The 14,679-nt window shown below is 49.5% G+C and overlaps 7 protein-coding genes across 7 annotated transcripts; 4 read left to right on the plus strand and 3 right to left on the minus strand.

Moving 5' to 3' along the window:
* Positions 1 to 186: 186 nt before the first annotated feature.
* Positions 187 to 1,108, minus strand: mrpl4 (mitochondrial 54S ribosomal protein uL29m; the record flags this gene model as incomplete). Its single annotated transcript, XM_056900229.1, has 3 exons — positions 187 to 357; positions 510 to 676; positions 745 to 1,108. 3 exons carry the CDS (start codon positions 1,106 to 1,108, stop codon positions 187 to 189), a joined length of 702 nt encoding a protein of 233 aa, XP_056748897.1.
* Positions 1,109 to 1,934: 826 nt separating this feature from the next.
* On the plus strand, positions 1,935 to 3,755 carry N7537_009176 (NOT2/NOT3/NOT5 family protein; the record flags this gene model as incomplete). The annotated part of the gene is made up of 6 exons (XM_056900230.1): positions 1,935 to 2,016; positions 2,097 to 2,238; positions 2,329 to 2,809; positions 2,862 to 3,127; positions 3,185 to 3,539; positions 3,601 to 3,755. 6 exons carry the CDS (start codon positions 1,935 to 1,937, stop codon positions 3,694 to 3,696), a joined length of 1,422 nt encoding a protein of 473 aa, XP_056748898.1. The 3' UTR covers positions 3,697 to 3,755.
* A 213-nt stretch (positions 3,756 to 3,968) lies between these two features.
* On the minus strand, positions 3,969 to 5,025 carry gtmA (gliotoxin thiomethyltransferase; the record flags this gene model as incomplete). The annotated part of the gene is made up of 4 exons (XM_056900231.1): positions 3,969 to 4,357; positions 4,410 to 4,466; positions 4,526 to 4,564; positions 4,632 to 5,025. 4 exons carry the CDS (start codon positions 5,023 to 5,025, stop codon positions 3,969 to 3,971), a joined length of 879 nt encoding a protein of 292 aa, XP_056748899.1.
* A 745-nt stretch (positions 5,026 to 5,770) lies between these two features.
* On the plus strand, positions 5,771 to 9,554 carry N7537_009178 (condensin subunit SMC2; the record flags this gene model as incomplete). The annotated part of the gene is made up of 5 exons (XM_056900232.1): positions 5,771 to 5,797; positions 5,850 to 5,890; positions 5,979 to 8,136; positions 8,189 to 8,563; positions 8,616 to 9,554. 5 exons carry the CDS (start codon positions 5,771 to 5,773, stop codon positions 9,552 to 9,554), a joined length of 3,540 nt encoding a protein of 1,179 aa, XP_056748900.1.
* A 469-nt stretch (positions 9,555 to 10,023) lies between these two features.
* N7537_009179 (CUE domain-containing protein) lies at positions 10,024 to 10,726 on the plus strand (the record flags this gene model as incomplete). The annotated part of the gene is made up of 2 exons (XM_056900233.1): positions 10,024 to 10,302; positions 10,433 to 10,726. 2 exons carry the CDS (start codon positions 10,024 to 10,026, stop codon positions 10,724 to 10,726), a joined length of 573 nt encoding a protein of 190 aa, XP_056748901.1.
* A 352-nt stretch (positions 10,727 to 11,078) lies between these two features.
* On the minus strand, positions 11,079 to 12,025 carry psf2 (DNA replication protein PSF2; the record flags this gene model as incomplete). The annotated part of the gene is made up of 3 exons (XM_056900234.1): positions 11,079 to 11,196; positions 11,269 to 11,855; positions 11,912 to 12,025. The coding sequence occupies 3 exons, from the start codon at positions 12,023 to 12,025 to the stop codon at positions 11,079 to 11,081; spliced, it is 819 nt and encodes a 272-aa protein (XP_056748902.1).
* Positions 12,026 to 12,396: 371 nt separating this feature from the next.
* alg10 (dolichyl-P-Glc:Glc(2)Man(9)GlcNAc(2)-PP-dolichol alpha-1,2- glucosyltransferase) lies at positions 12,397 to 14,523 on the plus strand (the record flags this gene model as incomplete). Its single annotated transcript, XM_056900235.1, has 3 exons — positions 12,397 to 13,195; positions 13,248 to 13,385; positions 13,448 to 14,523. 3 exons carry the CDS (start codon positions 12,397 to 12,399, stop codon positions 14,521 to 14,523), a joined length of 2,013 nt encoding a protein of 670 aa, XP_056748903.1.
* Between the last annotated feature and the right edge of the window lie 156 nt (positions 14,524 to 14,679).

A 14,679-nucleotide genomic window follows, 5' to 3' on the forward strand; every position in this document is an offset into this window, starting at 1 on the left:
CTACTGTGATAATTAAAGGAGGTCTGTAGTGTCGGATGATGAACCATATCTCATATATCCATTGTATAATTTGACATGCGCACTACTAAAATCACATTGAAAAGCTAATGTTACATAGTTAATTGACCCTTGGAGACTTGGCATAAGTCTCCTTCGGCCGGGTGTGTCTAAAACCTCTTCTCATGCTTATTGTTCCTTTCCTTGGCCAGCTCCCTTACCCTCCTGCTCGACCTCAACGTCATCGAGCCCATAAAAGTTCTCAGGGCGGTATCCACGCTTGTACATCCGCGAGGCGTCCTCCCAAGCATACCAGCGTTCACGTAGAACGTGCTTGATGTTCTTCATGGTGCCTCGAATCTAAAATGATCAAACGGGTCAGTCGGATTCAGACAATTTCAAACCAATTGATTGCCATCCGGGAAGCAACGAAGGAAAAGTATTCACGTAGCTTTCCCAAAATATGTAGATGAACGAGATGAGATGGCTTATACAGCCGGGGAAAAACTCACCACCTTGTCCCGTTCCTGAGATTCAAATCCACCGTAACCAGCCTGAATTCTCTCTCTCTCGAAATCAGACGTGGCAATGCGGTTTCGTTCACGGACGCATACGTGCCACAGACCGTGGAGGTCCTCCCAACTCCTTTCGCGGAGTTCCTGGATACCCCACTGACGACCTAGATTGCCAACATCAGCACTGCTCATAGAACATTAATTCTATAGATTGAAGAACCATAAAACTAACCATGAGTGTTGTCATAAGATGGGGTAGGCAATGCTTCCCGGTTAGGGGGGAAGAAGGCCCAGAGTCCATGGTTGGGGTTTGTTTCACGTGGCTGCATATCTTTTGGCGACACAGGCTTGGGCAATGGCCATCTTGACACGGCAAATGGGGTTCGGGGACCGGTTCGATTGATGGCCGATACACCACGGTTTTTGCTCTTGTCGCGTCGAGGGTTGGCGCCGACGGAGGCAGTGGAAGAAAAGCTCGAAGACTGGATGGCTGACAGGGTCACGGAAGGGTGAAGTGATGGCGCGAGGTAGGTAGGAGGCAATTCGGCCATAGCCAGCCCTCTCAGGCGGCTAGCAATGCGTGGAACCTGCTGCATTATTGTGATGGCTTTCCCCAGGATGGTCGGAGTCGGAGATTGATGGCCTTTCTTTTCGCGAAGGCGGCAAGTCTGGTCACGTGCAGAGACCGACTCAAGATGGCTGGGATGTTTGTAGCCTTGGGTTTATCGGGTTCTACACATCTTTTTTTTTTCAGGTCATCTTGTTTCTTCTAATTTTGTCTTTAATTTAGTGATCGACAATCCCAAATACGTATCATCAGAGATATCTTTTATTTTTACCTCTTACACCTTGCACCTTGCACCGCGGTTAATTGCGGACTTGGCCTGTGCATTCTTTCTCACCCGCGCGTCTAACCACCCAATCGACTACTCGGCGGAGGAGTGCCGCACCAAGCGTGACCAAGAGGCCTTGTGGATTGCTCTCCCCTCCACAGATTCACCTCCGGCCTATTACTCGGCCAGTCCGCTTTTGATTTTTGACATTTCCCGGGATATCGGAAATTACCTTCTTCTTAAGAAATATCGACTATGAATAGGCCAGGTTCGTCATTTTCCTTCAATGCCTTCGCAAACCCTTGTGACTTTCTTATCTTTCACCTACCTCCGCGGACTACTTGATATAGTCGGACTTGCTGTTGCGCCGGGCTATACTCTCATCGGCAAGTGAGAGTTGTCCCGGAACTGTGGAAGCACCGGGAAGTCCAATGGCAAGCCTTGGTGCAGATGGTTCTACATTTGCGACCGAGACACTTGCAAGGACATGCCCTCACATTCCTGTGGTATTGATCTGAGCAGCTTGATGCGACGATCGTACTGACGTGTCACGCTTGTGCCAGGCCCTGGCGCGCAGCCGCTGAGACACATGTCCGAATTCCCCACACAACAGCAAGTACAAGCTCGAACTACATCATTAGCCTCCGCGCGATTGTCAAACGGGAAACTGGGTGCGATTGTCTCGAGTCATACTTTCTGGACGCTCAATATTATTTTCATGAAAGGGATGCTAACATGAGGGTATCAACAGGCGCCGGTGCGAATTGGAGCTTCAATTTACCTGTTAGCGGAACATCTGGCCTACCGGGCACTCAGCAGCGCACAATGGGCACCATGGGAAGTTTTGCGCAAAGTCTTGGAGGATCTCAATCTGCGGCGCCACTTGATCTCTCGTAAGTACTCTTTTGCCATGGTTCGCGGTGGTCTCCTGTATCTTTAGGCCTTCCAATTTGTCTCCGAACTGACGAAGTCGGTGATTCTAGGGAGTTCCCTTCGCTATCAGGAGCATCACAGCAATCACAGTCACAAACTCCCGGTCAGCTAATGTGGGCCAACGCAAGTCAACGCGCTGCTCAGCAAACACCTGTGCAAAGACAACAGCTCCCTCAGCCATCGCAAACCCCCTCCCGTTCCTCCCAACCCCAAGGTCTTCCTACACCCCAACAATCTCAACCACCGCATGATGACATGTTCCCTTCCGGTTCGCAGTTTGCCAATCGACTTGATGACTTTAGAAATGGTGGCCAGGGCATCAGTAGCCAACTCGGTGCGGGTGGTCAGCCCCAAACAGGCAATATTGAAGAGTTTCCCCCTTTGGGTCGCAATGCTTCTGCCGAGCTTCCTCTCGGTAGAACTGGTTCGTTGATGCAAGGTGCAGGGTTTGGGGGCTATGGAGCTGGTCTGGGGGCACCGCGGTCACCAGTCAGTCAAGTGCCTAATGGCATTTTGGGACAAGAGAAAGACGTACGTCCCTGCAATTATACTCACTTTTTAGGCAGCACTAATTTTACAACAGGACTTGAACAACGGTGTGCTTCCAGGCCAGCGTAACTTCAGCGATCCACAACAGCTACAGCAAAGGCAGCCAGAAAATAACGATGGACAAGATGTTTCTAATGCGCCTCAAAGTACTGAGCAACCGCCCCTCGCACAGATGAGTGAGCTTGACAGGTTTGGGTTGGCGGGTCTACTGCGCATGATTCACAGCGAGAGTCCTGATGTTGCAAGTCTCGCTGTTGGCCAAGATCTGATGACACTAGGATTGGATTTAAACCAGGCGGAGTATGAGTTCCTTTGTTCCCATACCATCGATACATACTAATATGCTTTTCCGCATAGACCTTTACACACATCGTTTGCTTCACCATTCGTGTCATCAATGTCAGCGGTCCCTTTGGAGCAAGACTTCTCCTTGCCGGGTTGTTATAATGTCGCCAATATCCAACCCCTCCAATCTCGCATTCCTGGGTTCAGCGATGAAACTCTCTTTTTCATCTTCTACAGTATGCCTCGGGATATCATGCAGGAACTTGTAGCCGAGGAATTGATGGGCCGCAAATGGCGATACCACAAGCTCGAACGGTGCTGGCTAACTCGCGATGAGACATATCCTGGGCCCGTTGACGTGGAGCGTGGTGTGACAGAACGCGGCGTGTATCTTCTGTGGGATTCATCCGCCTGGAAGAAGGTTCGAGTAAGTAACTTTCATCCTTCTTTGGCATTTTAAGGACTGGTCAAGCTAACTGTGATCGCAGCGTGAATTCATCCTTCGATATGAAGACTTGGACAACCGATTGGATCCTAACAGAGGCGCCGCCCGCCCACCTGGCGTGGTGCATCATGCCTCATGATTTGAAGTTGATACGACCTAGGCGCACGCAGAATACAATCAATCAACCATGGCGTTCGGTTTACTGGTCTGTGTTATATTGCTCAGGGATGGCCGATAGTACATTAGCCTTCGGGAGCAAGGCGCGTTGATTTCTTTGGTATTAAACGGACTATGTGGGAAACCAGGATACGATATTTGAAAATCAATGCCCTGGATGATCTTGTCACAATGTTGTAAAATGCTATAGGTTTCTGTAGCTCCCCCTATCCACCGTCTGAATGAATTCTCCATCTAGCAAGACTTGCGCGCAGTGGACAGAATAGCCACCCAATCGGTGTCTATAGTCCCATCCCCGTAGGTATCTTCCAAGTACTTCTCTAGGGCGGGACGAAGCTTATCCTTGTTCTCCTCCTGTTGCTTCTCATTCCAGAAGGACTTCATCATCATGGGAAGAACCAACATAGTCATCTCAACAAAGACAGAGCATGCGAGGGTCAACTTTATTGTTGTTGGGCGGACATCGATATCTTGAAACCCACGCTCCTCCAGCTGGGACTCGATCCAAGGCTTCAAGTGCCATTTCCCATCAGTCATGGCCGCCATGAACTTTTCAGGCTCAGAGAAAGGCAGATTGCCTGGCATTCTTTTGATTGCTTCTCGGGTGATGGCAATCCAGCCGGCTGTTCTAATGTCAGTAAATTTGTTGTCTGGGACAATTGTTTCGATACTCACGCTCGATCCAGGTTGAGAAAGCAATAGTCCCGCCGGGTTGCAGCATTCGGACGGTTTCTATTTCAAGTCTCCATTAGCCTTGGATATAATCAAAAAGGAAGCAATGATATCCTTACCATCGAGAGCCTTAACAGACTCGGGGAGTGCCATATAGGCTGTAGAAGGAACATAGCAGTTAGCTACAGTCAAATCAAATCAGAGTCCATCGAGAAAGGAACTCACCAAAAGCAGTGAAGATGTGAGAGAAGTGAGCACTAGCCAGCCCAGGCTTCTGTGCATCGACTATCTTTGTCTCCGCATTCTGCCAACCCTCTTCTTGTATACGGCGTGTAGTATACTTGATCATTGCCGATGAGATGTCTCCACAGGTCAGCTTCCACATCTCCTTGACAGCGTCATCAAGCTTGTCATTGAGGGAGCTGGAGATGACACCAGTGCCGCAGGCATTGTCAAGGATCACTAGAGGCTTGTCGGGGTTGGCCTTGGACTCCGCGGCCACCTTGCTCTGGTCAACTAGCATTTCAGCGAATGGGCGGGTGACCATCTCCCCGCGCTTGAATGAGCTAGCATAGGCTTCACTCTTAAAGAGAGCTTCGAGACCAGGTTTGTTAGCCATGGTTGATAAAGCTGTAAGGTTGTTGGTATTATGATGATTGAAGTTGATAGATGTATATATCTGTTTAGAAAGAGACTTTGAGTGGTGCAACGCAAAGCAGATATAATGGGAAAATAGATGTTCTTGCTAGGTAAAAACAGTCCTTTAAATAGACTGGAGTTACGCTGGAGCTTCCATAGTTCGCCTAATGTTATATCACATGGTACTATCAAGTGCTGTACGATATAGAAAGTGTCCGAGAATGTCTCCGAAGGTGGGTTTCAGTTGAGTCAATTTCTAAAGATGCCCCTTCAAGAGGGATACAGTAACTTCAAACCCCTGCTAAATCGTATTTCAGCGCTATCAATGGCAATGATTGGTTGGGGGTGGGTTTTACACAGTTGAAACCTCCAAGGTTCTCTCTTGGTAGTTCCTGATCATTATGAGTGAATTGGCGAAAAAGGAGCTTTGCAGAGCCAAAACGAACGCAATAAATCAGACTTACAGAACTAAGCTTCTGAATGTCAACCAATAAACAAATTTTGGCTAACGGAGAGATTTAATCTCAAGTCGCCGAGGGCCATTTTTCCATACTTCGATATCACGTGAGAATAAAGCCCCGCGCTGACATCAGCAAAACGACGCCAGGCCCAAATGGGCAAACCATCAACAGCGGCTGCGGCAAAACAATCAATCCTCTCCACTTCACATCTGGCCGACCTATGCACTCTGCTAGCGAGCAGAACGCCGTTTCGGAGTCGCAACGATGAGGATTACTGAAATTGTCATAGATGTGAGTCTCAACATTGTTCCCTGGCTATTCACTGCGCTAACTAGGTTGTCAGGGCTTCAAATCGTACGCCGTGCGTACGGTGATTTCGGGATGGTATGAAATCCTCTGCGTCAAAGCATGGATCAAACCATGACTTTTATGCAGTCTTGGAGTGGTCGGATTTACTAATTGCGCAATGTAGGGACGAAACTTTCAACTCGATCACCGGCCTGAACGGTAGTGGTAAATCCAACATCCTCGATGCCATTTGCTTCGTGCTTGGTATCACCAACATGACCACAGTCCGCGCGCAAAACCTCCAAGATCTCATCTACAAGCGCGGTCAAGCCGGTGTCACGAAAGCCAGTGTTACAATCGTTTTCGACAACCGGGATACCGCGAAGTCGCCGATCGGATTCGAGGAATATGCGAATATCTCCGTCACTCGACAGATTGTGCTAGGAGGCACAAGCAAATATTTGATCAACGGTCACCGCGCGCAACAACAGACTGTTCAGAACCTGTTCCAGAGTGTCCAGCTGAATATCAATAACCCCAATTTCCTCATTATGCAAGGTCGCATTACGAAAGTTCTGAACATGAAATCGGTTGAGATCCTGTCGATGATTGAGGAGGCAGCTGGTACACGAATGTTTGAGGATCGAAGAGAAAAAGCGAACAGGACAATGGGAAAGAAAGAGCTGAAGCTGCGCGAGATCGAAGAGCTGCTGAAGGAGGAGATTGAGCCTAAACTCGAGAAACTTCGGTCGGAGAAGCGAGCCTTCCTCGACTTTCAACAGACGCAGAACGACCTCGAGCGCTTGACCCGACTTGTTGTTGCCCATGACTATGTTCGTGGCGGCGAGCGATTGAGGGTTGCAGGCGAAGAGTGCGAAAACAAACGCAACAAAGCACAAGCACTCGAAGATAACGCGAGCAAACTGAAAAGTGAAATTTCTCATTTGGAGGAGGATGTGAAACGGGTGCGCACAGCTCGCGACAAGGAACTCCGAAAAGGCGGCAAATTCCAAGGGCTTGAAGATGAGGTCAAGAACTACTCGCACGAGTTGGTCCGACTGACCACGGTCTTTGACCTGAAGAATGCAAGCATGGACGAAGAGAAAGAGAAAAGACAGACTATTCAAAATACTGTTACTGATCTTGAGAAAGTCTTGAAGGAGAAGCGCAAGATCTACGAGAAGCTACAGGCCCAGTACGATACCGCCAAAGCCGAGTTGGACGCACAGAATGTGGAAGTGGAGCAAAAAGAGGAACTGCTTCAGACATTGCAGACTGGTGTCGCATCAAAGGAGGGCCAAGAGAGTGGTTACCAGGGTCAACTGCAAGATGCCCGTAACCGTGCAAGCAATGCCGCCACAGAACAAGAGCAAGGAAAGCTCAAAATCAACCATCTTGAGAAGCGAATCAAAGAAGAGGAGCCTCGCGCAAAGAAGGCAAAGGAGCAAAACTTGGGGCTTTTGCGTGATCTTGAAGGGTTGAAGTCGCAAGCCAGCAAGCTGGAGTCCGAGCTGACCAGGCTCGGATTTGAGCCTGGGAAGGAAGAGCAAATATACCAGGAGCAGACCGAGCTTCAACGGGACATTCGCGACCTCCGCCAGCGGGCTGATGGCCTCAAGCGGCAGGCAGCGAACATTGATTTCAACTACGCAGACCCTCATCCCAACTTTGACCGGTCAAAGGTCAAGGGTTTGGTTGCCCAACTTTTCACCCTCAACAAGGATCAAGTCCCGGCTGCAACTGCTCTGGAGATCTGCGCCGGTGGTCGTCTTTACAACGTGGTCGTGGACAGCGCAGAAACCGGTACCCAGCTCCTTCAGAAAGGAAAGCTGCGTAAGCGTGTGACTATTATTCCCCTCAATAAGATTTCTGCCTTCAAGGCCTCCGTGGAAAAGATTGGAGCTGCACAGAACCTTGCCCCTGGAAAGGTTGACCTTGCTCTATCCTTGGTTGGACACGACGAGGAAGTTTTGGCGGCGATGAACTATGTCTTCGGCAACACCCTTATCTGCCAGGATGCTGACACAGCTAAGAAGGTAACTTTTGATCCGTCAGTTCGGATGAAGAGTGTTACGCTAGAGGGAGATGTGTATGATCCATCAGGAACACTTTCCGGTGGAAGCTCCCCTAATTCCAGCGGTGTTCTCGTTACTTTGCAAAAGCTCAATGAAATCACCAAGGAGCTGCGGACCAAAGAACGACAGCTCGCAACTTTGGAAGATCACATGAAGAGGGAAAAGAAGAAGCTCGATTCCGTTCGCTCTATCAAACAAAATCTTGATCTCAAGAACCACGAGATTAAGCTTACCGAGGAGCAAATTAACAGCAACTCTTCGTCTTCGGTATGTCTTCCTCCTAACCTGTTCCTCTCAACTTGCAACTAACCCGAACCAGATCATTCAAGCTGTTGAGGAGATGAGAGCAAACATTGAACAACTCAAGAAAGACATCACCAACGCTAAGAATCGCCAGGCTGAGGCATCCAAGGATATCAAGCGAATTGAGAAAGACATGAGTGAATTCAGCGACAACAAAGATAGCAAGTTAGAGGAGCTACAGACAACGCTCGATAAACTCAAGAAGAGCTACACCAAAAATTCTAGCTCGGTCAAAGAGCTGCAGAAGGAATTGCAGACTTCCCGACTAGACTCTGAACAAGTTGGAAGCGACTTATCCGCGGCTGAGGAACAATTGGTTGAGTCAGACAACACCCTCAGTGCTCAAGTAGAAGATATTGAATCACAAAAACGGGAGCAAGCGCGGTTGAAGGTATGCGATGCCCTTCCAACACTACTCAATAATCATATACTGACAAGTCTAGGATGCCCATGACATCGCTCAGGCTCAGCTTGATGATGAGAGAGCCAAACTGACCGGCTTTGACGAGGAATTGCGAGAATTAGAACAAGCCATGAAGAGCAAGTCCTCCCAGATCACCGAGGATGGACTAGAGGCGCAGAAACTCGGCCATCAGCTCGAAAAGCTCCAAAAAGATCAGTATACTGCTAGCCAGGCCGTGGCACACATGGAACAGGAACATGAGTGGATTGCAGACGAGAAAGAGAATTTCGGACGCGCCAACACTCCCTACAACTTCCAGAACCAGAACATTGCCGAGTGCAAGTCTACCCTACGCAACTTGACGGAGCGATCTCAAGGAATGAAAAAGAAGATCAACCCGAAGGTCATGAACATGATTGACAGCGTCGAGAAGAAGGAGGCTGCTCTGAAGAACATGATGAAGACAGTCATCCGCGACAAGCGAAAGATCGAGGAGACCATAATGAACCTGAACGAATACAAAAAGGAAGCCCTCCACAAGACGTGGGTCAAGGTGAATGGCGACTTCGGACAGATCTTCAACGAGCTCCTACCGGGAAGTTTTGCCAAACTCGACCCTCCCGAGGGCAAAGACATCACAGATGGTCTCGAGGTGAAGGTGTCCCTGGGCAAAGTCTGGAAGCAGAGTCTGACAGAACTGAGTGGTGGCCAACGATCACTTATTGCTCTCTCGTTGATCATGGCGCTCTTGCAATTCAAGCCCGCGCCGATGTACATCCTGGACGAGGTCGACGCCGCACTGGATCTGTCACATACGCAAAACATCGGTCGACTGATCAAGACCCGTTTCAAGGGTTCTCAGTTTATCGTTGTCTCGTTGAAGGATGGCATGTTCCAAAATGCCAACCGCATCTTCCGCACACGGTTCAGCGAGGGTACTAGTATTGTTCAAGCGTTGACTCCTGCGGATTTGAAATAAACATGCACATGAGGTTGGGTTGTCTATAGTTTCTTTCTTGGTGCCGGTGGGGTGTGAGATGATCATGTCTGGCCTTTGGTGTTTGGTTGATTTTGGATGGGAATGGATCTCTGTCTTATGAATTACGCATGGTAAAGACTATTTCAATTTCTTCATAAGTATACAATATAAGTGTACAATATAAGTGCCATAATATAATTAAACGTCGTAGAAGACAAACTTCCAAACCCGGAAACTCCGATATCCGGCACGTGCCCGATTCTCAACCTGATCCGTGCCACCTTCCAACGCGCATTGCGATTTCATCGAAACTTCCCCCCATTGCGCCCATACCTAAGTATCTCACCTGGGCATCACTTATATTAAATCATATCAAACTCGGGGTCTTGACTCTCGCAGAACCGCTACAGCCAGATACCAATATCGGGGACCTTGAACGCCTAACTCAACTTGCGCTCCGCAATACGAGATGACAGACGAGGAACCTTCGCTGAACATACCATCGCTTCTCACTCTAGCGGTTGTATCGTATTTTGTTCTCCGGTGGTTTTTTAACCGCGATGAAAGCCCCGCGGGAGGAAACCGAGGTAGGGGCCGTGGCAATGTCGTCGATCCGGCACAGGTGGAACAGATCGCGCAGATGTTCCCACAACTGAGCACACGGGACATAATGTGGGATCTGCAGCGTAATGGGGGAAGTGTTGCCGCAACCACAGAGAGGGTTTTGACTGGACGGGGCCTGGAAACGGTACGTGCTACGTTGATGCTGTCATTAATCTTCCCCGCCTCGGTCTTCTCGAAGACAAAGCGATTTGGTTGCAGGCTTCAAACATCAACCTCGAATTAATATACAAGCATTAGCTGATCCAGTCTCTTAGCCTCCTCCTTCCTTCCAGCCTCAGGTCGCAATTCCCCCCACCAACATCCAGCCGACGCAAACCGCCACCGCCGCGCCCGTACCCAAAGCAGACGCACAAGACTTGATTTCTCGGTACAATCTGAGTGCAAAGGCCGAGAGCCCTCCTACAGAGTCACAACCCGAAACACCTTCCAAGTCCTCCTGGTCTCAGAATAAGGAAGAGCGCCAGCGGATACTGCAGAAGCGCCGGGATGATATGATCTTGGCAGCGCGGAGGAAGATGATGCAAAAGAGCCAGGGCGATGTTCAATGATATGAGAATTATCACGCTCGCCTGTCGACAATGTGACTTTTTGTACACTGCTTTTTGACGTCTATAAACCTGGCCAAACCCGGCACCAATGTTTCCTCGAGGCCGATATACCCTCTCCATTCTTTCGGTTTTATTTCGCCGCATCATTCCTGTATTAAAGCGTTCGCATGCTGTATGGTGTTAGTCAAATTGGAACAGTTTCGATTATAACCGTTGGTCATTGGATCCGGAGGGTATATTGGATTATATACATGAAAGTCGTTTTGGGCATTGATCTGCGTCACATATGCACCGAATAACTCCAAATGAAAGATACCCCCAAAACAGGAAAAACAAAAATGGTCTTAAATGCTTAGAACTCCATGTAATCTTCTTCTTCGTCATCTTCCTGGGTGCCATCGTAGCCACCATTTGCTCTCTGCTCGGCCATTTGTTCGCGCCGCGCCTGTTCCTTGGAGGAGCCAATTCTCCTACGAGCCAGTTAGCAACCAAGTTCCCATATACTTGAATATGCAAGTGTCCGAGAATGAGATCAAACATACCGAAGACCATCTACCACACCAGTAACGAACCCTCGCTCCTCTCCCAGCTCCATAGAACCGACACCCGTCAAAGCAATACCACCACCACCGGTTGCCGCAGCATCCAACACATCAACGCCAGACCTCATTTTCGCCATGCGCACCTCGCGCAGGTCCTTCAGCAGTCTCCGAATCTGATCCGGGTCCACAAGATCATCGCTCGCGGCGTCAAGCAGCAGATTCCCAACCTCAACCCAGTGAAACGGTAGTGAGGGGGGATCCCGCGAAGAGGCCATGGTCTGGGCTGTGTTTTGGGGTAGGAAAGGCGGCGCGGCATAGTATCGATTACCATCTGGCGTATACTGCGGCCGAGCAGATGGCAGGGCATCGCGGTCCAAAATGCTAGGTTGACCAGGCAGGGGCGGAGGTGGGGAGAAAGCGTTTTTGTAGTCTTGGTGCTGTGACTCTACTTCAAGGATGAGAGCTAATGGCTCTGGGTGTAGCCATGTTGGTGGGATAATGTTTGCGCGGCGTTGGCGTTTGAGGAGGAGGGCAAGCCAGAGAGGGAGGGAGGCGCGTCGGGGTGGGAGGAGAGGTTCAACAGGGCCCTGGAGATGGTTAGCCTTGGGAGAGTTTAGATGAAGTAGTTGGGAGGCGCATTCACTCCTAGTAGTTCGAGGCCGTCTAGACGCTGGCGGGGCACAATTGTCACCGTTTCCATCTCTGCCAAGAAGGCGATCTCTGAGGCCGTGACGCCCCGAGGAAGAGGGAAAGCCATTGAGGGTGTAAATAGGTAGGTGAAGGCGATTTGAATTGTTATAAGAGTCGCGATCTCATCGTTTTTCTTGGGATGATATAGGTCGTCTTGATCGTGGTCTTGACCGTTTGCTTTGAGTTCCTTTCGTTTCGCTTTTTTCCCCCTTCCTTCTTATTTGATTATTGTGCCTCTGCTCCTCAAATGCTCAATTGACTTTATTAAATGTCTTCTTTCAAGTCGCGTCGAGATGGAGACTTCGAAACCGTTCAAAACGTTTGAAACGTTTGCATCGGTCGAGGAGCTCCGCAATCTCCGACTGGGACTCCGAGGCCGACGAACTGCAGATCGTCTGGCAATTTCACTTATTTACTGCGGATGATTATTTGGATAGCATGGCCAATCCTCCAGAATCAGATCGCAGCCGGAGTGCTCGATGGTTGGTTCCTTTTTTCTTGGTCCTGATTCCTCTCTGGGTGAGTCTTGTCAACAAGGCTATCCCCGAACCCTACCTCGACGAAGTCTTCCATGTCCCGCAAGCACAAGCATACTGGTCGCATAAGTGGACGCAATGGGATCCGAAGCTCACAACACCGCCGGGCCTGTATTTGTGCTCATACATCATATTCGCTATTGTGCTGCTGCTACGCGGATCCCCGACAAAGCTCACCCCGGATGTCCTGCGCATGACGAATGTCGGTGCGACAACAGTTGTTTTCCCTTGGAGACTGCAAAAGTTGCTTGATACCCTACAGAAAACGACGAATACTCGGCCATTAGGAGCGAACGTGTCTCATACCGTGTTGAACATATGCTTGTTCCCGCCGCTGTTCTTCTTCTCTGGCCTATACTACACCGATGTTCTTGCTTTGCTGGTTGTCGTGGAGGCGTACAATTGGGACTTGAAGAGAGACGCAGAAAGAGACCAGCAAACCGATTCCGGTAGAGACACGAAAAAAGCGCCTCGCAATAAGATTTTGGAAACATTGGGATTCCTGGCTTTCGCGCTGGCTGCCCTGGTTTTCCGTCAAACCAATATCTTCTGGGTCTCGGTTTTCCTAGGTGGGCTTCAGGTGATCCGCAAGATTCGAAAGTCTGCCACGCCCTGCATGTCATCCAAAGTGGCAACTATCGTGAAGCAAGGCCTGCAAAATGAGGTGTATGATCCTCTCGTTTCGGAGGCTTCCTTGGAAGGTAAATTGATCTGATATGAAGCAATCCGGGGCCATGCTAATCCATCATCTAGATTACCTGAAGACCGCTATTTCACTTGCGACTGTCGGCCTGAGGCAGCCTTTCTCTCTCCTTGGTTCTCTCGTTCCTCACATCATCGTCCTTGCGGCCTTTGGTGCATTTGTACTTTGGAACAACGGAGTCGTCCTAGGTAAGAGTGACTTGTGTTATTACATAAAATGCGATTTTTTATTGACAGCTGCTATTCAATAGGCCACAAGGAGTTCCATACCGCGGGAATCCACCTAGCTCAGATGCTCTACATCTGGCCGTATTTCACCTTCTTCTCATGGCCTCTTTTCGTCATTCCCCTGATCAACATTTTAGCCCCAAAGCCACTTCCTCAATATTTGAACCTCGGCTTCCCATCGAAACAGAGGAAATATCCCAAGCTCATGGTAGCCCTAATTGTGATCCCGCTTATGCTTGCCGTGGTCCACTTCAACACCATTGTGCACCCCTTCACCCTTGCTGATAACCGCCACTATGTATTCTATGTGTTCCGGATTCTTTTGCTTAACCCAGCAGTTAAGTATGCTGCAGTGCCGGTCTATTTCCTCTGCGGATGGGTCGTGATATCTGCCTTTGGATTTACCACCATCCAACGTCCTCCCAAAACCCTGCGAGTTCAGAAATCTGCCCCAGCTGTGCCCCGGGCTCCAACTCCGGCTCCAGCTCCAGCTCCAGCAGCTCAAGAGCCCAAACCCACCAAGCCTTCTGTGCGCAAGCCTTTGGAGGCGCACCAACAACCACCAAAGGGAACGAAGAAGCCCAACCGACCTATTAATAAGAAGACCAAGAAGGCCGAGCCACCAGCAGAGACCAAGACGGCTGAGCCAATATCAGAGACCAAGAACAGTAATCCATCTCAGTTACCAGTGGAAATTACGGATCCAAATGACCCCGCAGTCCTGGCTAGGGTCCAGGAGCACATCTTCACGCGGCAGAGAGAATTACTGGAGGCACCGCGTGTTAGCTTCGTCCTTATTTGGCTGGCTGCTACTTCCCTTTCGCTCGTCACAGCACCCCTTGTCGAGCCTCGCTACTTCATCATCCCGTGGGTTATCTGGCGTGTGCATCTTCCTCCTCTGCCATGTCTGTTCAGGGACCGAGAGACTCGCCCCCGGACGGAGGAAGCTAAGCGCCGCTCTGACCTCATTATCAACACCCCAAAGTTCCTGGAGACGGCTTGGTTCTTGACGATTAATTTCATCACTGGGTATGTCTTCCTGTACAAGGGCTTTGAGTGGCCGCAGGAACCTGGAAAGACTCAGCGCTTTATGTGGTGATATTTCTACCTTTTGTTTCATTCTAATATTCCTTTTGACTTGCCTTGGTTTGGTCGCTTGTACAATAGAAATAGAAATTTGCTCGAATACTCTTCTCAAAGCTATTGAGTTTTGTGTGGTCTGTAATTAAACGTAGATTTGGTATATCATGTATCC

This window comes from Penicillium hordei, assembly GCF_028827395.1.
Source record: "Penicillium hordei strain IBT 12815 chromosome Unknown utg000005l_segment0_segment0, whole genome shotgun sequence".
Lineage (NCBI taxonomy): Eukaryota > Fungi > Ascomycota > Eurotiomycetes > Eurotiales > Aspergillaceae > Penicillium > Penicillium hordei.